Here is a 24244-nt window from a genome sequence, read left to right as displayed (position 1 = left end):
AACCAAAGTTCGCTTATTTTTAAATCGGCATCGATATTTTACTAGATTTTAAAGAAAGCCTTAAATTTTTAAAGATAAATTGTAAGATTTGTTAATCTAAAAAGAAAGTATGCTAAAAAACTTGGATATGACGTCATTATTTTTTTTTCAGATCGTAAATAAACTTTGGTAAACGATGATGGTAGTAATAAATAGTTATATTCAATAGTTTTGGAGAATATTTATCGAATCAATTTTCAATGATAGACAATAGATACACGAGAAATCTACATTGCATTCTTCTATGCGCTGTAACATGCTAAAGAAATCGGATATTAGTGATTCATCAAGAAAGCCTTATTACTTGTCATTTTTACCTCTCGAAAAATAACGCATTGTGTGGTTCCTGAAAAAAATCCACTAGAAGGCCATGACATTTATTTTAAAAATAATTATGTTGACAACACTAATGCGTTCCTTTTTCAGCTTGACAGTTACGCTCATGTAATTGCTAAATAAAGTGTAAAAAAACTGCTAACATTATTTTAAAAATAAATTTCATGGCCGACTAGAGGACTTTGATTTTCGATCATGTGGTACTATAGCGGGTGTTCAATAAACTTCATAATATGTATAAAGTATCAAAGCCAACTTGATGACTTTTGCAATTCAAGAGAGTTCAAAACGATTATCGTGTCTTTGTAATGTGCTTTCAGTTTAAATGTTTTTTGGCTTTTGTCTTTTTTTTTGAAAAGAAACTCAATTCTTAAAAAATATAGTAAAAATTTGGTAGTACTAACAGCGTGTAATTTAATCGCAAAATCGTAATATGCGACTAGTTCATGTTTCTTTAAAAAATCACGTCCTCTTTCCTTTCAAATATTTGAAGGTGTCGTCTAAAACTTTGTCAAATAATGTGTGTTGCTCTGGAATTTGGTACACGCTTTAAACCCATCGGGAGTATGGTAAATCCCTAGTTAAAATTTATTTCTACATTCCTCCCAAAAAATATATTACGTCGTTTCACAATATTATTGTCTAAAACTTGTTTGGAAATTAAAGTGTGATGGCATATTGCTTTATTTTATTTTTTAATAATGTTGTTTCTCTTAGAATCTACGAAATAAAGATTCATATTTACTCGTCTCCTCTAGAAAATTAAAGACATCATAGGATAAAATTTATGAAATGTACTAGAATATACTTTTATTTTCAGAAATTTTTATACACGACGTTTAAAAAATAAACAAATTAGTTAATTTTATTGATTAATATAGATTAAAGAGTGAAATATTAAGTTTTTTAACTGACTGAGATCGACAATTCTTCCACCCACTTAATAAATTACTACCAAAATTAATGGCAAGTATATTGCTTACTTGCCTAACGCAGAGGAGTATCATGAACAAAAATAATATCACCATCTCTAAAATATGTCTAACAATGAATGCCGTGCAAAAATTTAAAAATCACAAAAAAAATTGGCATCGCATCTGTGATCGCAAATATGTATTAAATAATTTAGTAAATTTTGTGACTTTTGGTGATTGCACTGTCCACTTGCTGACTCGTAAATAATTTCCGATTAAGGTCAATTTATTGCCAACGTAGTTAACATCGCAACGCATAAAAATAATTTATTTAGAAATCCCACGGCTTAGAGCGGACATTAAAATGATCATTATGTTGGAATTGCAAGCAACATTTACAGGTCGTAATGTTTGCCTTGAATAAACTATAGTATCGACAGGCGGACGATAACTTGACGAACTGTTCTTTAGTTCCGGTCGTAAAATTTAACGATCGTATTTATTGATCAATTAACATTAGATAACGTCGCAGGTAGCAGAAACCGCAACCCATCCGACGATTTTTCCACCCTTTTCTTATATTCCATATAACATAACAGACAGAAAGATGCTGCTCTAATATGCAAAAATCTAATTCCTTAAATGATTAAACCACAACGTTGTTGATTGGAAACATTCTAGCTTCCGGATGGACGCATTTTAGGGTAGTTCAAATGTACAAGAGAAGAACAGGATTCTGCACGGTAGTTCGCGTGTTTGCCAGTCTTGAGGGGTTTCGCTACCGAACCCGGCGAGTGAGCCTCTAGAGAGCTATAACACTGCGACCGTTGAGTGATAATTATAGGTCACGTGAGGTGTAATTGTTGTCATTATTCTACTCAAATTCACTTTGTCTCTTTAGAACTGTCTTTGAAAGTTTGTGGTTTAACTAAACTTACGACGAGTCTTTAAGAAACTTTTAGCAAGTCGTAAGTATTCATAAGGGTAAAGAAATGTCCAACGAGTTTTAGTCAAGGGAAATTGAGGTAAAATATTTAATCTTTTTAGCAAAAACTGAAAAACGGGTAAATCTTGAAGTGCATCATTTTTAGAGTGAGTTTCAAGTAGGATAAAAAAGGACGTCGATACGAATGCTTGACATAGATATTTTTATTTGATTTAAACAATGAATTGAAGATTTTTTAGAGTCTTGATAAATAAATGGATTAAGGTTTCAAAGTGAAAGATATCGACGAGCATTGTGAAAGTTTATTTGGATTTGCCAATGTTAAGAACTACACAGGTCATTGCTTACGACGAACACTACTGGTCAATGTAGGTGCCGATTTAATATTTGTAGTTAAAGTACAAAACATAAAAATTTGTTATAACTTAAGCTTTCTGAAATATTTTTTAATCCAACTAAAGGAAACCACAATCTCGTGTGCTAAAGCTTCATTTCTCGCACTAGCTACACAAAGACTATTTTCCAAAACCCTGCTAAAACAATAGGAGGACTAAACCGTTCCGTTCAACCTACGTTTGTTTGTCTCTAAGCTGACCCATTGATTGAATGATTGGTAGATATCCAGTCGGCAATAATGTATCCAGTCATTAAGCGGGACGAAATTCGGTTTTAGCCATTTAATTTACGAGTTGCAGTTGGCGATTCTGTCGAACGAGGTCGGTCGGTTGTAAAAGCTTGGCAAATATTCAAACGTTTGAAAACGTGCAATTTCAGCAACGTGGCTGTAGAACGGAATGAGAGAGAGTCTAATTCGTCAGGATTTTCCAAATCATATCATCGAGGGCTCGCTTTGTGCACACACATCTCTCCAGAGAAATACAATCAGCGAGTCGGCGAACGGTCAATCTGCTGGACGTACGTTATCCGTCAGAATTCACTGGACTGGCTGGCCAGCTTATTCATCCCCCAACCAACGCAAATTACGACAACCACCCTTAAATGTTTCGGTCAAGCGCCAACAAAACAAATTCAATTCCGAAATTGCTGGCTGCTAACGGGGATGACCTCGTGTTAAATCTGCTACATCTATTTCTATACACGGTAAGCATTATATCGAAGTAGGTGTCATTCTGGATTTATCGAAATTAATGCGGCGACTGCATATTTTGGCCATGTGTTAACAGCATGCAGTAAAACTAATAGAGTCGGTATTCCTAGAAACAAAAAAAAAAAACGAAAAAAGTCAGTGATTGACATCATCTAAAAAAAAATAATATGGTGTGTATTTAAAATGTTATTCTTGCACAAAGTAAAATTTTATTGCCTCAGGAAATTAAAGATTTTTAATGACATTGTAACAGTAGCAGGTAGAATCTATTTCCAGGGACGTGCTTTTTTAATTTTAGTGTATAATCAAACATTTAAAATTCTTAGTTTACTATAAAAAAAACATGAATTGTAATATTTACATAATTTTTCGACGACCTATAACATTTGAGCATTCCTTAAGTGAAGACAAGATATTTTTGCCTTATATGGTCGTTATAACGTTAGAATAAAAACTATGGTTAGTTGGCGTTTTACACCACCGTATCAGAAGATGTCCAGAAGCCGGAAAATGATATTAAGACGCCAAAAAAGCTATAACTGGAATAAGTAGTCATAAGAAGAAAGAACTTGAAACCGGGGCAAAAAAGTGCATCATCGTACATTATATGATACCTACATAAAATTTCCATAATACACTTTTAAAAAATTGGTCCCATGTTATTAGAAGAACTTCCCTCACTCCTGAAGTACAACAAAATAAATCTAGTTTTTTAGGAAACAATAATAATAACAATCACAGTGTAAAAAAACTGTAACTTTTGCGTTATTAGCAAGGGCTTAACGCTTCTGAACGTACTTTTTACTATAAAATGTTATAGAATTTAAATTTTCTGGAGACAATCTGAATGCCGAAGGTAAAAACTTAAGACAGATCCATAAACCACAAGTTTGGTATGAATGTCGTTAAAAAGAGAATAATATTAATGGATGGATTGTATAGGCACCTAATATTACAAAATGTATAGGTATATATAAATAACATAAAACCTAAATTCTCTTATAAAAGATATATTTTGACAGTTGTCTCATATTTTACATCGTTTGAAAATTTATTATACATATCCAATCCCAATGAAATGAAGGTAGGTTTTGTAAATATTTAAACGTGAAACAAATTTTTCTGTTGAGTGTTTTTTATGTATTTTTTGCTTTCTCCAAGTCTTATGTTGATTTTTATAAATCGACGAAGAGAGAAAATTTAATGATTTTGAAAATCCCTTTATATTTTTAGTACAATTGAACTGATCTCAAGTGATTTCAAACCAAAGATGGGAAATAACAACCACCCTCCACCCTAGTAATTGTCATACATGACCAAATACCTACTATCCCCAACTAATTGGTTTAAAGTTATTTAGACGGAACTTCTCTCGGCCGTGACGTACAGGCGAAGAAATACAGATTCTTCGAAAAGTTATAAAATGTGCAAAATTCATTTTTTTTTTATTATATCATTTGTAGCTGAAAATTAATAGTCCTATATATTAGTTGGTCTGTAATTGGGACCATTGTTGCCTGTTGACTAACTCAAGTTAAGTAAGTAAATAAATAAATAAGGTAGGTGTGAATTGTTAAAGTACAGGCCTATAATATTTTAGGTGAGAAAATTTGTGATGAAGTCATGAACATTTTAGCAAGGACACGTATATAAGTTTGAATAAATGCAGTGTAATACTGTATACTCAAATTCAAAGTCAAAGTCAAGTCAAAAATACATTTATTTAAGCTGGTTAGTAACAGTTTTTCTTAAGATATTACATGGCATGGAGTGTGGGGCGCTGCTGAGACTTAGGGCCTTTTCAGCGTTGGACATGGCTATGATACAATAAGTTTTATACTAACTGGTTGTTCTTAAGATAGTTGGTTTACATGTTTCGCTTCGTCCTGGTTGTTATCGTTGTGGTTCCTGGTCCTGGTTGCGTCGTCGTCCGTCCCGGTCCTGGTTTGGAGATGTGCGGTGATGTCCGGGGGGGGGGGGGGGGGTCGTCTCGTCGGGGTACTGTCAGTCGTTGTCGTCGTCGGAGCTGGGGATTAGGATCTTCTCAGTGAGATGGGGGTGTCCTCCATGATATTTAGGAGGGTCTGGAGGAGATCCGGGTATACGGTCTCCAGGAGAGCTGTTTGAGGCGAATTTGATTTTATGTTTAGGGACTCGCGGAAGACGGTTAAGCAGGTGGTTTTTAGCGGCGGGGTATTTGTGTGTTGTGTGTAATGTGTTTAAGGCGATTGTGTTGTTGTTCGCGCTAATGGTTCTAATTACGTATTTTCTCTATAGTGTTTTAAGTCGGTCTAGGATGGGAATCAATTTTGTGCGTTGGTGGACATGCATGGAGGGGAACTTGTAATTTAGTCTGTAAATACGGCGGAGGATTTTTCTTTCGCATGCAGCTATTTTTTCAAGGGATTTTATTGCGAGTGTCGCGTAGATGGGTGCTCTGTAGTCGATAATTGGGCGTATGTAGGTGTTGTAGGTGAATTTTAGGGTTTCGGGGTTACAGCCGCGGATACGGCCACGGATGTGGTAGAGGAGGTTGAAGCGGTTTCGGACCTTTTTAAGGCTGGTTTGCAGTTGTGGGAGAAGGTTATACCCAAAGATCGGACTGTGTTTTGTTTGGGGATTTGTTCGGCATCCAGTGTTAGTCGCGATTTTCGGAATTTTCGTTCTTTTGTGAACGCGCGTGGGTAGGACATGCAGATAGATTGGGATTTGAGGGGATATGGTTTGACTCTCCAGTCGTTGGTCCATTTCTCGGCTCGTCTGAGTGCTTTCTGGGTTAGGAGAATGGTTCTGTCGGGGTTTCTGTGGGAGGCCCAGATCGCAATGTCGTCAGCGAACATCCTCGTCTTGGTCCTGGGCGCGTCTGCAAATGGAAAATCGCTGCAGTATACGGAGTATAGAATGGGGGAGAGAACGGAGCCCTGGGGGACTCTTGCTCTAATGTTGACGGGTTGTGAGAGGGTGTTGTGGATTTTGACTCTGCAGGAACGGTTATAAAGAAACGAGTCTAGGAGCATGATAAATTTTGGGTTGATTTGGCGTTTAATGAATTTGTAGATGAGTCCGTCGTGCCAAACCTTGTCGAAGGCCCGCTCGATGTCTAGAAAGACGGCGATTGTGCACTCCTTGAGGTTGGCAAAACGGGAAGTCTGGAGTTCTAGAATGGGATTCATTGTGGAGCGTTGAGAGCGGAAGCCAAATTGTTGTTGGGGAATGATGTTGTTGGTTTCTAGGAAAGTTTTTAGGCGATTTGTTAGGATCTTCTCGAAAATTTTGCCCATGATGTTTAGGAGTGAGATTGGGCGGTAAGAAAGAGGGTTGTGGGGGTCAAAGGCAAAGTTTAGGAATCATTATGGTAGAGGCTTGTTTCCAAGAAATCGGGAAGTACGAAGCGTTGATACAGTTATTGAAAATGGTGGTTAGGGCTTGGAGGGGTGTTTGTGGGAGATTTTTGAGACGAATGGCTTTAATTTGGTCGGGGCCTGGTTGACTAATTTTCTGCCGTTGCGATTTGTAACGGTATCATCAAAATCTGTGTGTCGAGAATTGAAGTCGGCGATTAGAATGGCGTTGAGGAGTTGTGAGGAGATGGTTTCACTTGGTGGATTATAGTAACAGATTATGGTTATTGAGATGCTACTTATTAAGACGTTAGCAACGATGGCTTCAAGATTTGCGAGGTTGTGTGGGAGGTCATGTTGGACGGATGGGAATTTTCTGGAGATAAGGAGGGCCGTTCCGCGTGCGTTCGGGATGATAGAATGGCGTTGGTATTTTATTAAGCGGGGAAATTTAATTTCACGTTCGGTTTTGGTTTCTTGTATTGCAAGGATATGGATGTTGTCAGTTTGGATAAGGTTTTTGACGGCATTTACTTTGAAGGTTAGGCAATTGACATTGATGGTTGAAATGTTAATGTGGGTTGGGTTGGGATCGTGCGTGCGGTTCGGAGGCTGTGAGAGGGGGATGGGGGCTGCACGTTGGATGGGTGGCCCAACGTGCAGCGAGGGCGGGGGAACATGCATGTTAGGTTGTGTGGTCATTAGAGGTCAAAGGTTATGAAGAGGCGGTGTCCTGAATGGTTGAATTGGGGGGTTATTTTGAAGATGGCTTGGGATGCGTCTTTGATGGCGGACTGGGTTTCGGACTTTTCGTGGGGGAAGAGGTCAAAGAGTAGTTTTCTGGTGTAGGCTACGAGGGCTTTTGCGTGGATGGTGGACACGTTGATTTCGACTGGTTCGGGAACGTCGTCGAGGGGGTCGACAGGGTCGGCGAATTCGGCTGGTGGGTTTATGATGTAGGTCGGGATTGTCGGGGTCTCAGGGGTTACAGTGAGTTTTTCAAACTCGGAGCACTTCCGGGACCATGCTGGGTGGTTGCCGTGGCAGAACGGGCATTGCGGGTCGGTTTTGGGGCATTTATTGGGTGCATGTGTGTCGGGACAGGTAGGACAAATGGGTTTTTTGTTGCACTCGGAGGCGGTGTGCCCAAGTATGAAGCACTTTGGGCAGTGGACAGGTGTGGGTGGTGGTGGGTGTGAAGGCTCGCATGGGTGGTGGCGGCCGAAGAGAGGCCTGAGTTTAAGAGGGTGTCGATGGTTTGGGGGTCGCTGGAAATAACGCGGACTAGCAGGGTGGGTTTGTTGGTTTTCTTGGAGACGATCCTCCAGATTTTGTGGATTTTCAGGTCTACAGAGGTGGCGTGGTTAACGATGTCCATCTCTTCGATGCTGATGTCAACATCGCGGACTACTATGGAGAAGTAGGGAGATTTTTTGGTGTTTCGTTGGTGTCTGTTTCTGGGGTTTATGGTGACGATGGTGACGCTAGCGTCGGAGCATGCCCTTTGAAGCTGGGAATGGAAATTGGGCGGCAATTCGCTGCGTGTGATTAGGAGGGCGGATTTGTTGAAGTTCGCTTTCAGAACTTCGATGTCGCGGTCTAAGAGGTGGGTAGTTAAGAGGGTGTAGAGATGTTTTTGGGGGGCGAATTTTGTGGGAATGTTTTGGATTGAGTACTTGAAGTACTCCTGGGGTTCGGATTCTTCAGAGATGTGGGAGACTACAGTGGAGTTGGAGTTCGAGCGTTTCCTTGTTGGGGAGAGGTTGAAGTCGTCGGAGGTGTGAAACTCACGACAGGTGCGGCGGTCGGGGCTTTTGGTGGATTGTTTTGCTTTGGGGTTGCCATCCTTAAAATTTAAGTTGGACTCGCCGGGTTTTCTAGCTGGTCGTTTCGACGTCGAAGCCTGGGAGCTGGAGCTCTGGGTTCGCTGTAAGCTGTTCTTAATTTGATCATTAAAATAGATCAATCAATTTTTTGACTCCCCCTGTGTAAGAAATTCTAAAAAATATTGAATGCATTGATAAAAATTTTGAGATGACGTATTTAATTTTTTGGAGAAGAACGGCTAAAATTTGATTAACTATCTATTCATCATGCTAACGATAATATTAAAATGTTTACAAGATTTCTGAGCATTCGGTTTTGTAGTTTCAAAGTTGAATTCCAAATGTTGTGATACAATGTTGATTTTTTTTGTTTTCAAAAATTTGGATGTCTAGGGTAAAAACTCAACACGGATTCGTAAACCACAAGTATAGGAGTATTTTATTTTATAAAATTTAAATAAGATTTACTATTGTAAATTTTGGAGATGACGTCATCCCGTGGGTGGTGGGGATCATTAAAAAAATTTTGGTTAGCATGATATTCCTAAAATACATATAAAATCGTCCGTTTATTTGACATTAGTAGTTGCATATGTTTTAGTAGCATTTCTTGGGCTTACCCCAGAAAGTTCAGATCAAAGCAACTTCCATAGGAGGCTGGATTTTTACGTCCGTTTGCTTGACATTACATCTCATTATTTTCATTAAAATATAAAATCGGACAATAATCGGTCCAGTGCTTTCTGGGATTATCTGTCGAACAAAAATTGACACAAATGTGTACAGACGGCAGAGGGCAAACAGACAGACGAAAACTACAGAACTATTTTCCTATTCTGGGAGTCATGAAACGTCGAGAAATATGAAAGCATCCAGTCGTCCGATGGATTCGATTACCATACTTCCTTAGCTTAGAGCTCAAAAAATCGTTCAGCAACCATTGAAATTTCATGTTGAAAAAATTATGTTGGCAATAGCAATGCGTTCCTTGATAGGTTGACACATACTGTCAAATCGTTACAAAAATTAACATCATTATTTCAAAGAAAAATTTCATAGCCTACTCGATGACCTTTTTTCGATCCTATGGTAAAGTTTGGCTACTGGTATTTGGAGATGACCTCACTGCGGATAATGCGCTGTAAATGTGTCTATCATGACTGTGTTTAGCGAAGTTTACAAATTTTTAGAGTCCTCGCAGGTAAAGAAGTACTATGCAAACAGTGACAGGTCAAATATACCGAACACATTAGAACAGTTTTTTTGGAAAAGTCCTTACAAAACGTTATAATTACTATGTAAGTAGTATTAATGGTAACAATTCATCATTTTCGTTAAGTTTTCTCTGAAGTGACAGTCATTAAGTTATTATTATTTTTTATTATTTCTTATACATATGTATCGTGTGTATAAGTTTATGATGTATCTTTTTCAGTAAGTCTATATTTTACTTTTTGCTACTTCGTATAGCTATTAAGGCAACTAGTGTTTTACAGACAGTTTAAAAATCAAGAACGTAGTTAAAATCCGAGCGACCGAAGGGAGCGAGGATTTTATAGAGCGAGATTTTTAAACTATAAAATACGTGTTGGCTTCAAGATTTTTTCAAACACTAACAGTAATTCATCAACTCCTTTTTGATCAATTCATTACTACAAATTTTGACAAATCATTTGTGAAGCTTCATAGTATCATAGTAAGATTGCTGTGTATTGTAACTATGACAAGTAAACAAATTTTGAAAAAAACAATTTTCATTTTCAAAATGTGCGAAAACGTTCCGGAAGAAATTGCGAAAAAGGGAAAAGAATTGCGAAGCAATTTGTTACCCTTAAAGTCAAAAAATGCATACGAGAAAGTATATGTTTCGTTCCAAGACTGGAAAAATAAAAACCGCATCAAGGAAGTAACCGAAGATGTTATCTTGGCTTTTTTGGACATGAGAGTGAGTACATATTTAGTAAAATTCATAAAACTAAATTATTTAACAATTACAGTCGCAAAAGTTGTCACCTTGTTCTTTATGGCCAGAATATTGAATGTTAAAGGCCATTCTAAAGAAAAAAGAAAACATAGATATTGAAAAATTTGGTGTTGTTATTTCGTATATAAAAAAATTAAATGTTGGTTATTGTGGCAAAAAATCCAACGTTCTGACACGAGAAGAAATCAAAACTTTCTTACAAGAAGCTGATGACGGAGAATATTTATTCGAGAAGGTAAGAATTACTTAATAAGAAGTATTTTTTATACATATGAAATCGTGTAGGTTGCTTTAATTTTTGGAATTGCCGGAGCTTGCAGAAAGGCCGAATTGTGTGCTATGAGATTTGACGATATACAAGATTGTGGTAATGTTCTGAATATTGTTATACCTGACAGTAAAACCCACAAAGAAAGAAGATTCAGTGTAGTTAATGAAGGCTTTGGTGTTAATACCATTGATTTGTATCGACGTTATGTTGCTTTACGACCCACAAATTCACCATTGGGGTTTTTTTACACTATTATAAAGGTAAATGTACTCGCCAAAATGTAGGAATTAACACCTTTGGAAAAATTCCCAGAAAAATTGCAACTTTCCTCAAACTGGAAAATCCAGCTAAATACACAGGCTGGTCATTCTTTTCGCCGCAGTTCGGCAACTCTCCTGCTTAACGCAGGTATTGTAATGATTACCTTTATTCTTCAAAGTAACTTTATATTCAATGCAGGCGGAGACATTACTTCGTTGAAGAGGCATGGCGGGTGGGAATCGACCAAGGTGGCAGAATCTTACATACAAGAATCTTTTGGAGAAAGAGTGAAAATTGCTCAAAAAATTTTTGGAGATGAAAAGCTGGCACCGAATGAATTAGTTGACAATGAAATCGTTATGGACAAGCCCACGAACCTAAGTTACAGTGAAGCGTGTGGCAGCTCCAGTTCTAGCTCTAGTACTAGCAAGAACACCGCTCAAAATGTTTATTTTGAATAATCGTACTTTTAACTTTGGTGATAATTATTGTAAAGATTCGAAATAAAAAACTTGAAATATGCGAAATCGTATTTTAAGAAGCTATAAGATACGTTGCCATTGACAGCGTACTTTAAGAGAACAACGTTATTTTAAATCAAAGTTCACATACGAGTTCTTATGAACCATAGAAACAGTATAAGATGTTAGTGTTTGAAAAAGTATTTTTTTTGCATTTCTTTTCTGTGAATGTTAATTCTGTCAACTACAGCCCCTATATTTTCATTGAAAACTAACTGAGTCATTTTGTAGTTGCCACTAAACCTACAGTTGTGGCATCAATCTTCATAACAAATGATAAAATTTCACTGAACACAGAACATTTTTGAGTATATTTTTAATTGGTAGGAAGGTAATGGTGTTGCTTTGTCGTGTGTATGCAAAAGTTTGTTAACTAAAGTATACAACTTGTCGTAATCTCGAGAAACAAATTAACTTTGAGATAGGAAATTGACTGTTATATTGTCACTTATAAGTATCTTCACTGGTGAGTTCCTTTCGATTGGGATGTGAAGTAGCATCCCACTGTACTTATTCCTTAGACTGGTGTGCATAAAGTCGATTTTGGGAAGTTACTTTTTATTATCACTTGAGGTCAAACTCCACATAATTAATTCATTATGAATGTAGTGCTTTATTAAAGCAAGGACATGTTTCCAGAAACCTCTGTTATCATCTTCAGCGTAATAAATCAAATGAAATCAAGTTTTCAACTTCTATGTAAATTTAACGAGTCCGTAAAGATCTCGTTAATTTCAGGTGTTCCCCAAGGATCTATTTTAGGCCCCGAACTTCGGCTCGTTCGTAATTAACGATTTGTCGAGGATATTAAATCTGAAGATTTGATGTAGAAACTTAAAGATTGTCCGGCATATTTCATGAAACTTCAGGAAGATTTTGACACCTTTCTGTATTGGAGTCAACCTAACAACTTACCGGTAAACTATTACAAATGCCGCATTATGCCAATGACAAATAATAAATATAAAATATTTTATGCCTATACTGCCGATGCAACTGTGTTATTAAATCTTTTGCAAAGAGATGGGTTTTAACACTCTAAAATCTAGGCGTGTTAAAGCCTCACTGTCGTATGTTAAAAAAAGTATTATGAGATCCATTGCTCACAACTGCTAATCAGATCTGTTTTGGTATACCTAAATTTTCCTCTCATTACGAGCAACAATTCTAACTGGCAACACTACGTATTAATATTCATAAATGTTCGCCCTTATATGAAATGTGCTCTAATTATTATCATAAAAATCATGATAACATCGAATGAAATATTTAAATAAATTTATTTATTCATTTATTTTTTTATTTTGGTTTAACTCGCCTCTCTAGGATATGCAGTAACATAGTAGCTGCTTACTGTGTTAGACATTGATTACCTATTATATATTTTGACATAGACTGTAATTCGTCGTTCGATCTATCTGAAACAACAGTATACTTTACAAACGATTGCACTAATATTTTAACATTAAAATTATGCAATATATTCACAAATGAAGCATTAGCAGTATTAATTATTTTTATTATATGTTTATTTAAAAACATTTAAAAATATGTAACAACTCAATTAATAATTGTTGGGTTTATAATAGGATTTATATGATCGTTTTTCGGGTTCAACGTTTCGCACACTTTCGTAAGTAGCATCTTCAGGAGCACGGTTGAGAAATTAGAAATAAGGCAAAAGACCACGGTAACTCAGTATGTCAACCATACCAGAGGTGAAACTCTTCTGGCGGGAAGAATGTGGTTGTGGCCTTTTTCTAGAGACGTGGTGGGGGAAACCGTCGTGGCTGAAGCTGATTGGACGGCTCCGGGCGGAGTGGGGGAAGATAATCAAACAATTGCATCCAGAGTGGGCTTCCAAATATTTGACAGATAATAAACATTGTCTCAGTTGAGATTATGAGGACATTTATGGATGTGGTGCTTTGGACAGAACTTGGGAATTTTCAAACACAATGGTGTGACCGGTTGCATGTTGGTGTTCAGCTACGGCAGAGTGGGACAGAAGACCTGTTTTGAGACAACGTTTGTGCTCTTGAATTCGAATTATTATGAACCGACCAGTTTCTCATATATATTTTACAGCAGGGAACGCTGTAGCTTCCTCTGCAGTCTAGAGCTTGGCGAGAATCTTTGACAGAAGGAAGAATTTGTGCAAGTTTTGTTGCAGGTTTGAAGATTGTTTTGCCTTTGGAGGAGTTTGGACAGACGGTCGGTGACCTGAGGAATGAATGGGAGATATGCAGTCGATACGAAATCAGTTGGGCGATTTGAAGTATTGTCAGAGTTGGGATTAAGCCGACGTTGAATAGCAGACTTGATGTGTGGTGGTCGTATCCATTTTGTTGGAGAGATGTTTGGAGATGTTCTAATTCTTTTTGGACTTTGTCCGGTTGACAAATGGTAGTGGCTCGATGAATTAGGGAGTCAATGACAGACTGTTTTTGGGCGGGGTGGTGGTGAGACGTAGCGTGAAGATATCGATCGGTATGGGTAGGTTTTCGATAGATTGAATGACCAAGTCGGCCTTCGGGTTACCTGGTTACCATAACATCAAGAAAAGGAAGACAATTGTTGGTTTCCACCTCCGTGGTAAACTGAATATCGGGGTGTTAACTGTTGAGATGGTCGTGCAAAACTGAAAGACGTTGGGTACATTTGCCTGTAGGTAGGGACAAATTCGCATAAGTTCAAAATTTGGAATATTCTGTAAGGTTCTCACGCAGCAGAGAGAACGTAGCTAGATTGGTTTTAAAACGAAAATAGAGAATAGTTTTATAGAAGTAACTATTATTGCACCATTTGTACCACGTTGGAAATTTAGTGGAAGAAGAAAAATACACTTTTAAGATTACGAGTACTTTACTGTCCAAGAAACAGGTCAGAAGTCATCCTTTAATAGTTAGAGTTCAGGTTAGGTAAAGCAACTTAAGAAATAACAATTTCTATTCCAATTACTCTATTGTGTTTTCACGACAAAAATTTTCTTGTCAATTGTAATTAATATGCGTAAGGTTTTCAAGCAACAAATACAAATAGTTAGATATCCCGAAACTGTCTTAGTGAAAATTGTTGCAGTGGTTAAGAACTGAGTAAGAGTAGATTAATTTATTATATGACTAGTTCTGTTGCATATTTGTATGTGAATTATTATTGTTTACGTCTTCGGATTAACAAATTTTTATATCTAGACACCATCAAGTTTTAGAAAAAATTAAATAATAACATCGTCATAATTTTCCTAATAACTGAAGGGACGCTTCAATCATCCCTAGTCCGTTCATCTTTGACCATATTTATTCCTAATCCACTTCGTCGCTTACCCTTTTTGTTTCCGACTGTTCTGTTTCTGTACTTGACTGTTTTGTTCCCGACTTGTTCATCTCGGAAAAATCTTATTCAAAGATAAGTTGCAATATGCATTCTGAAAGCAACAGTATCAGAGGATGAAAGCAATCAATAAACCACAAATTACAATTCTCTTTTGGATCAATTATACCTACTGCAAAACGGTTTGATATCTATCTTCCAAAAGCAAATAAAAAACAAGTTCAGCACCATTTAACTTAGCAAAAAGTTTGTCAATGTAGTTAAACGGATGGAAACAATACGTCTGCACCAAAACAGAAATAGGAATATGCATAAATAAAATAGTGCACAACAATTATAGAAATTTTTGATGTTTTTCGTTTAAAAATAAATTTGTTACCGATATTTATTATCTATATTTCTCTATTTAATGATCTAAAATAATGTAATAGTCATTTTTTTGCTACGGTTGAAAATTTGTTAAAAGATTCATCAAAATCACAAATGGCATGTGTAATGCCCAACGGAAAATAAACTATTAAGACTCAAACCCTATAGAACCCTTTTATAAGTATGATACAAGTTCTGTGTATATCCTAACATATTTTAAACACAGTGGAATAATTAATACTCCTTTCACTGTCATAATAAAATTAAGTCGTGATTTCATGTACCGAAACAAAATTAATAAGTTTATAAAGTTAATAGCAAATTTCTGCTGTAGTTTAAATTAGTTGCAAACTTGCTTGAATTTGAACTTCTCTACAAAATGGTGGAGGCGCCGGGCAAAACATGATGTATTTATTAATTATGATAGATTAATTTACTACAGTAATTTTAATACGAAACATTTTTTACGATTGATTCCAAATGACTTATTATAGAATATAGTAAAATTCTATGTACTGTGCAACGACCAAATGAAAACCGTTTTGTAGAGCAAATTACGCCTCTTTTTTATTTGATAACTTGTACTGCAACTAGTAAAAAGAATGTTACCTTATTAAAATTATATAAAGGTAAAAATATCTGTTAATTATTCAAAATTAAATATGTGGCAAATTAAGGAAAGTGATTTAGTTATTATTAATTAATTTGAATTTCTAATATGAACAAGTATAAACAAGAAACAAGAAACATTGTTTTCAGATTGAAGTTACAACATGAATGAGTTAGGAAAGTTCATTTAAATCAAACCTAAATATGTTTATTTTGATGTACACCATGGAAAATTAACATTAAATTTAAAAAGTCTTAAAATTTTAGAACACTTTTACTGAAGTAAAGGTATATTATTGAAGCAGACGTAACGCCGCTAGACCAATTCTTCAATACAAAATCTATTTAATAGTAATTTTTTAAGATAATTCCGTAATATTTCCTCAGATGATAAATAAACAAATGTTAGTTAATTCTAACTTCTCTCGAATTTAATAGACTCCAAGATAACCTCTTTAAATGTTAACGGTAAACGGTTCTTCTCTTTCGGAGTTTATCTGTCTTAATAAAATCACAAACCAACGATACATGGAATACAGACGTTAGACAGAGAATTTATATTTTGTGACGTTATTCCATTAGAATACTAGTAAATAATATACTTCTACTAAATTATTTTTTAAATTGATTTTTTCTAGAAAATAAATTTAATCGCTCATGCTCAACGTTATTTTTGGAAATTGTGTTTTTGATCGTTAAAACTAATACGAACAAGAAAATGCTGTGTAATTTTTGTATCAATGTCTTCGAAAATTTCAACAGCAATTAGTAATGAGTAAATTTATTTGTTCTTTCATATGCATTGTATTCCACATATTTTGTTACTACTGAGATATAAAGCAAGGTATTTGTTTCGTTTTTTATTTATAAACTTCACTGCTATGATAAATGACTGAGCAATATTGTTGGATGTACTATAACTTTATTACTTAACAGTTTTATTAACTGACCTATGTACTGAAATGACCGCTTATGAATGTGCAATCTGATTCCAATCTACCAATTCCTGACCTATCAGATTGAGTTAACTGCTCAATATTTGAATTGAAATTATTATTGAATAAAATGCTACTACTTATACGTCTCACTTAAATTTAATTGTTAACATTAATTTGCTGCGTTTGTTGTTTTTTCATACGCAGTGAAGGTGTGACATTAGTAAATATTTTGTAACTCGATAAAAACACGTTTTTATATAATCACAATATTTTATTTACTTTTTGGTGACAGAATAAAGTTGTGTGTTAAAACATACACAAAGCTTATTTACAGAATTCACATTTACATACAAAGTGCCTTATAATTACTTAAAATTTGATAATTTACATTATTTTTATACATTTAACATTGACTAAAGCTATCCACAAAAAATAACAATGAAAAATATGTACATTGGTAGTTGCAAAATAATATCGTTGAATACTTGTACTAAATTGAAAGTGTTAGGCATCAGACAAAACATAAATCTCCATTCTCGCCAGACCCGGATGTGATCAACGCTAACACTTATTTATAACTTCTTCGTTTCACAATTGACTGTTGCTTCAATTGACCACATCCGCCTCTGCAAATTTATTGTACCTAAGTATAAATCTGCTGATAGTGAGATCATTAGAATCGTTGCATTACAAATGACTTTCGTACGTATAACTATACCGTGTACTGCACTGAATAATAAAGATGTCGTTACATCAACAGACAACTGCGAGACAGTTGCAACACTTTCAGCACTCACTGAGATAAATATTTCAGCGGAAGATTTCCAGGAGCACGGCTTTGAAAATAACAAATCTAGAATTGTTGAAGTAAAATCAGTCGTTTAAGAGAATGAAACTTGACAGCTTTGCGAGCTTGAAGCGGCTTCGGTGGTAGAACGCGGGGGTGTCGACACGACGCTGAAACCGGAAACCAGCTTTCTAGTGTCGTGATCTTCCCTACCACAGCTTTGGGAGTATGGAGTTACATGACATGACAACGCCGCATTCTGCATAATTTAATCAGCAGCTGTTAATCTGCCCTCCGCGAAATGATTGCGATTTGAGTAAAAATTGCTGCAATGAAGCGCTGTAACCACAAATCCATTACTTTTACTATTAAAATTTGCTATATAAATTTAAAGTGTCCACGATTTTTGTAAATAAAGTATGTACGCCAAATAACATCGCCAAAATTGTGTTTTTATTAAAATTATGTTAGTGAATAGAATATTCTAATTTTTGCTTAAACCTCCAATAATGTATTGCCCTCGTAATTAGCTACGACTACGTAAAAATTTACATCTCTGTTAACTTTTACAAATCATTTTTTCACCGCGAAGAAATGCCGAAATGAGCAGCACTCCAAATAAACAATGCTAATGGCCGTTAATTACGGCGCTGATAAATAATTCAGGAGTTGTTTGAAAGAATGGAATATTTTTCAATTTGCTGCGGTGCTGCGGGCAAAATCTCGCTTTTCCTCGAGACGAAGATTTCAATCCGTAGTTGGAGGCAACTCTGGTTAAAAATCAAGTTGCTCAATCAAGGAAGCCTGCTTTATATTCCTGCGGCGTAGATGCTCTGTTGTAAATAAAGATATGGTCTCTACGCGACTTTCTCGTCTAGTGATATTGTACCTTGAGTTTGCAACACCGTCAAGCTTTTGCATTTGTCATGAAAGTTAACGCAATCTTAAAATGGATGACACGACGGTGGAGACATAATTTCGACATTGCTCAATTATGCAAATGACTTTAGAACTGGCGTATCTGAAACAGAAATCTTTTGGATGGACACTCCTTGTACAGGTTTTAACGGATGTTAATTTTTTTAAGTTGGCAATATGTTAAATCAAAAGTTATACATGTTACATTAGTAACATGACATTTATTTTTTAATAATGTAATTTAGTTAAGAGTGGAATCTATCGATAGTTGAAAACGTTGAAGTTAAGAGCGGCAAATTATTTGCATTCTTAGTAATGACACTTATCATGTATGCGAACACTGTCAGGCTCATTTATAGCTGTTGTCTCAAGTTTGCTGAATTAACTCAAGATTTAAATTCTAGCAATATAATTATCCTTTATCAAGAAAAGTGGAACAACTAAATACGATTTTTTATAGCTGCTTTTACGACACGGCCGAATGATGTACTAATTACTCGTTGTAGTTTGGACGTAGTTACAGACCTTTTGTTTAAATTAGAAACAATAAAAATTCTCCCATTTTCACGTAACCCAGCCAATTAATTTTGTCAGTAATTTGATTCAAATTTTGCAATGTTCCTTAATTAAAAATAGTTTTCTTCAACGTCATACATAAAGATAGTCTAATTTGACGGGTGTTCATAAAACGTGTCCTGGAAATAAAAAGCTAAACTTACTGAGACCTTTCTTGCGACGTTTACGTTTTGGTTAGCCATCGATTAGCGTGGAATGTACGTATATTAACGTGTAGAAATGCAGATTGAAATCGATGTCTAACGAAAACCTAAAGAGAGGTTAATCTTAAATTTGCTAATAACACAGGAAAGTTGAAAGTGTGACCGCTGCTCTTGATATGTTTGTATCAATAATAACTGTAAAATTGCACTATCAAATAACAAATTGCACATTAAATATTTAAGGGCCTCAAATAACACCTAGTACAATGATTTAAGTTTTGGAATCTGATCACAGCCGCAATGATCAAGATTGCATCCCTTCCACAACGGCTTTGAACAAACCTCTAACCAATACAAAACTAGATAGCACCATATCTCATATGATGTCTAAAAATCACAGATGAAACGCCTATAGAGTGAATTTGGTATGTCTTTGGTATACTTTACGACGTCCAACAAACATTAGAAAACACTGAACGTATCGGAGGCAACTGCAAATTCGAGGAACTTGCCTCAGCACTGATCAGATGATTGCTAGTCATCGGCTGCGAAGCGCTTTGGTCCATCGTTAAGGAATGCGGCCTAAAAGAAGGCAGCATTTTGCCGCCTTCTTCCTCCTTGGAACTGAAACTGGTTACCGGAAGTGTGGTCGTACTTCCGGTGGTTTGACACTATGTGACTATCGGCCGCAGTTCGGTGTGTTGAGTTTCTTTGTGCCTCCTTAGATCGACTTTCCTTTGGAATGCTCTGCCGCAGAGGTCGCAAGCGAAGGGCTTGAAACCTGTGTGCTTCCGAGAGTGGGTGATGAGATTGGAGGACTGGCTGAAGGCCTTTCCGCAGACTGTGCATTTGTGGGGTTTTTCACCTGGAACAAAAAGCGATAAGTCAGCGAGGGTATGGCAATTTGGGTTTTAGGAAAATATTGATTCCCTATACTAGTAGTATTTATAAACAAACCTAGAAGCTAGAATCGTCTATTACATTATACGATTTATAATAATGCAATATATTTGAATGAGACGGTGTTTAAATAACATCATATTATTGAATATAAGTAGCATAGAATACAAGGTGTTTTACATTTGTTCAAAAAAATACATATCATCAATAATTATTTTATTAGGGGTATTTATGCTGTTAGACAGCAACCTGCAAAAAAACCATTACGCAATAAGAATGCATTTACTAGAGAACAAATACTGTCTGGAACGGTACAAAGATTAGCGACTAATTTTGATGGATAGCTTTACACAGGGTACTCGCTTCGAAAGCGACTGGAGATTTTACAACGACAACACTCATAATTGGAGTAATTTGCATTTATCTTTTGCTGGACTTTATATAATAGCATGACGACGAGGGAGTTTTGGATAGAACGCGTATTTATATCTCGTATTGCAATCCTCATTATTAAATTTATTAAAATGACTACAGTTTTCTCTGGCAAAGTGTAGACAAATGTAGGAATATATACAGACATGGAAGAGTTAAGATCTTGTTCTTTCTCGACGTTTCATGACCCCTACAGATTGAAAAAATAGATCTCCCGTTTCTGTTTCTATCATCTATCGTGTGCATCCTTTTTGTATTAAATAGTCTCCAAAACTACTGGACTGACAATTGTCAAATTTTATAGGTGCCTTAAAAATATTGTGTAGCTAGCCAAAATTTGTGTGATCATCCTCACGAGCAATTTGACAACGTCACTTCAAAATCTAGATGGTAAATGCTATTTAAATTTTATAAGATAACATACTTCTGTGCTTGTTGTCTTATGCATCCACCTTAATTTTTTACTTTAGGCATCAAGATTTTCGCAAAAAGTCAAAATTGTATTACAACATTTTTTTACTAATCTAAACGCAGCGGGTTCAGCAAGCATTCATTGATTCAGTTGGGTAGAGCGTTGTGCTAATAACTCAAAGGTCGCGGGTTCGAGCCCCTTATGGGTCACTATTTTTTCTTACGCTATGACTGGTATAACAAATTTTTTTATAATTCTTTTTTTAATTTATTCATTCGATTATACTTTAGGTGGGAGGCAAATTTTGTCAAATAACATGAAATATATATATTTTTTATATCCATCGCTCTATTTAGTTATTCCCCCTTAAGAAATGGATAAAAATTCATACCAAAAATCGTCCGCCAGTAGCAACAAATCATACCTGACAGAATAAAAATAGGTCATTAATTTAACCTAAAAATCACATCGGACCAAGTACCGACGCTTGTGATACATCAAATATCCAGAAAAATGTTTTGAATTTAGGGCAATGTAGGAGAAGTACTGAAAACGTTCGGATAAACACAAAATTAAAAATTTAATGCTATTGCTATCAAAATAATAATTGTTTTTGATAAGTTATAAATGGTTAAAGTCGTTAACATATGATCTGTAAAATTTTCAATAATTTTATACAAAATGGGAATGACGGAAATGGGTCCAAACATGTTAATATCCCTTGAGTATTATCATTTTTTTACTTCCCGAGCGTAACCTAAGGAAGTATTGTAACATGGTTCATTGGATGAATGGCTACTTTCATGTTTTCTCAACATTTCAGAATACAAAAGGCCTTCCGTTTCCATCTATCTGCGATCTGTTATCTATGTGGCGGCATATAATCTCTGAAACTACTGGATTTTTGTGATATTTTCATGTATGTTAGTAGTATCATATACATGGTAGAACGCTGACTCAAAATTAGTCTAATCATGCCCAGCAACAATGATGACATCACGTCAAAATTTGTGAATAGTAAATTTTAAATTATTTTTCTAAAGTAACGTACTTCTACACTTGTGGTTTATGAATCCGTCTAAATGATTTACCCTAGCTAAATCTTGAAAACGTTTTAAGGTTATCGTAAAGACGGTAAATCGTTAATTAAAAATGCATCCGCTTGTCCCCCTCCCAAAATTGATAACGTCGCTCAAAATTTTACTGAATAAATCGTATTTAAAATATACAAAATATTATTGATTTATACTTGAGGTTTATCAATGCTTTAATATTTTTAGAAATACTTAAGGCTGGCGTCTGGTTCGGTTTCGTCTAATACTAAATACATTGAAAACATCGTCGTAGTTTCCGGAATTGCATTTTAAAAATACTGAAGTCTGCAACCAAGTCAGAATGTAAGTAAACCTGCATTCTGCTACCGCATCACAGCTCGTTTAATGCCGATTTCACGTTTCAATAGATTCTGATTTTTCGCGAGTTATTTACCTCAGTCGTGGATTTTTTAGGATTATAAATGGTATCAAAAGAAAGCTGACACTTTTCCCCAGGGGACCTCCTATCTCAGAATGCAAAAAACTTGAGCACTTCGTCAACAAAATGCATCAATGTGCCGGTTAAAATGTGATGTAACTTTCAACTTTATAATTTTTTTTTTTGTAAAGACTGCATACTAGATATGAATATAAATATGGAGGTCCCCTGGACTGAAGTTTGTTAATTCGAAATATAATTTTTTAAAGCGATATATCTCGTATTTTTAAAATGCAACTCCGGAAACCGCGACGATGTTTTCAATGTATTTAGTATTGGGCTAAACCGAACCGGACGCCAGCCTTAAACATAGTAACTCAACAAAAATATGAATGAAGTTTATTTTATTTTATTAGTTGTTTTTTTTTAATTTTTTGTAAATTTTTTATTAGTAGAAATAAGCGTGTTGATAATTCCTGAGAGTAATTTTTTATTCTGCATCAGAAAAAGTAAAAAGAATCTGGGGGTACATTATAAAAAGAGGAACCTATACCGGCTGTCGGGTCGCTACACTCTTATGAATTAGTTGGTGAGTCTGAGAAAAATAGTAAAAGAATCCTTCTCACATTTTGGTGGAGTTACAATGATTTTAAAATTGGTTCTTTTGCTATGTTTAACAACTAAACAACACATTCATTATCACAGTATGGTGTATTATTTTAGGAGCCCATGGAGATATGTCATTTGCCAAAATCGGTCTCATTTTAACAACTACCAGCCCCACCAACCCACCCTCTCCTTTCTTAGAAGGTGTGTTATTTGTCAAAATCAGTTTTATCTTAGCAAGTACTAGCCCCGCCCACTCGCCTTCTCTTTTCTTAGAGGATATCTCATTTGCTAAAATCAGTCTTATCTTAGCAGCTACTAGCCCCCTCCACCACCCACCCTATCTTTTCTTAGATGATATCTCATTTACCAACATCAGTTTTATCTTAGCAAGTGTTGATAACTAACTTAAAAAAAATGAGAAAAATTTGGAAACATTACGAATTACGAGCTTACTTATATGCAGGCAGGAATTTTGAACATCTTATCTATTGTTTAGTTAGTTATGCTTTAATGGATTTTTCTTTTGTTGATTTTATTTTTGTTTATAATTTATAAATGTCTGTTTAAATGTTTTTTTTTTTGGTTTATTTATTGATGAAAAAAAGCTTGTTCTATTAATAATAATGCACAACGATTAATGACTGCTGGTTGTTATGGTTAAAATAAAAAGTGGATTTCAGTCGCCATAGTTACTAAGAAATCGGAAAGTAAGCCGGAGGTATTCATGCATTACGTGCGGGCAGTGTTGCCAATTTTAATTTTATAAAATTACATTTTTTTTGGGACTCCCGAAACCCCCGTACATAATGTACTGAAGAGTTAATCCGCCATTTTCCAGACACTCGGTATATCAAAATTTAAAAAAAAAAGTTTCAAATAACAAAGTTGTTCGACCGTTTCGGGACTTTATACTAACCCTGTGATTTTTTTGTCAAGTTGGCAACATTTAAAATTTTATGATAACATACTTGACTGACAAAATCAAATTTAGGGCACCAAGTCATCTTCTCACCACGTCTGTAAGGAGCGTTAGCCACGCTCCTGTCAAAGTTGACAACTTTAAATTGACATGTTAACATTGCTGCCAATAATTCAGGATTGCCAACACAAAACTTTGCGTCAATCCTATGTCTAGCGTTAAGAAAAACCAAACATATTTTTAATTTTGAAAAAAATTATTGTTAGTTTTATTCTTCAG

The 24244-nt window shown here is 35.5% G+C and overlaps 2 protein-coding genes and 1 long non-coding RNA gene across 4 annotated transcripts in view; 2 read left to right on the top strand and 1 right to left on the bottom strand.

Moving 5' to 3' along the window:
• The window catches only part of LOC135122766 (uncharacterized protein DDB_G0290685-like), a 252442-nt gene that overhangs the window by 137566 nt on the left and 90632 nt on the right, over positions 1 to 24244 (top strand). The gene's annotated exons all lie outside the window — the stretch shown is intronic.
• Positions 10657 to 11487, top strand: LOC135119675 (uncharacterized). The gene is made up of 3 exons (XR_010278325.1): positions 10657 to 10729; positions 10780 to 11173; positions 11225 to 11487. It is a non-coding gene; the product is annotated as an uncharacterized LOC135119675 (long non-coding RNA).
• Positions 17047 to 24244, bottom strand: part of LOC135122760 (zinc finger protein Gfi-1-like) — a 71529-nt gene continuing 64331 nt past the window's right edge. The window contains exon 5 of the mRNA XM_064047169.1: positions 17047 to 20085. Within this exon, the coding sequence (XP_063903239.1) occupies positions 19892 to 20085 (194 nt within the window). The 3' untranslated portion in view covers positions 17047 to 19891. The remainder of the gene's footprint in view (positions 20086 to 24244) is intronic.

Source organism: Zophobas morio, unplaced genomic scaffold, assembly GCF_036711695.1.
Source record: "Zophobas morio isolate AGI-343-1 ecotype UQ-CSIRO unplaced genomic scaffold, CSIRO_AGI_Zmor_V1 ptg000005l, whole genome shotgun sequence".
NCBI lineage: Eukaryota > Metazoa > Arthropoda > Insecta > Coleoptera > Tenebrionidae > Zophobas > Zophobas morio.
Note: the sequence above shows the minus strand (reverse complement) of the source record. Positions and strands in the feature narration are given on the sequence as shown.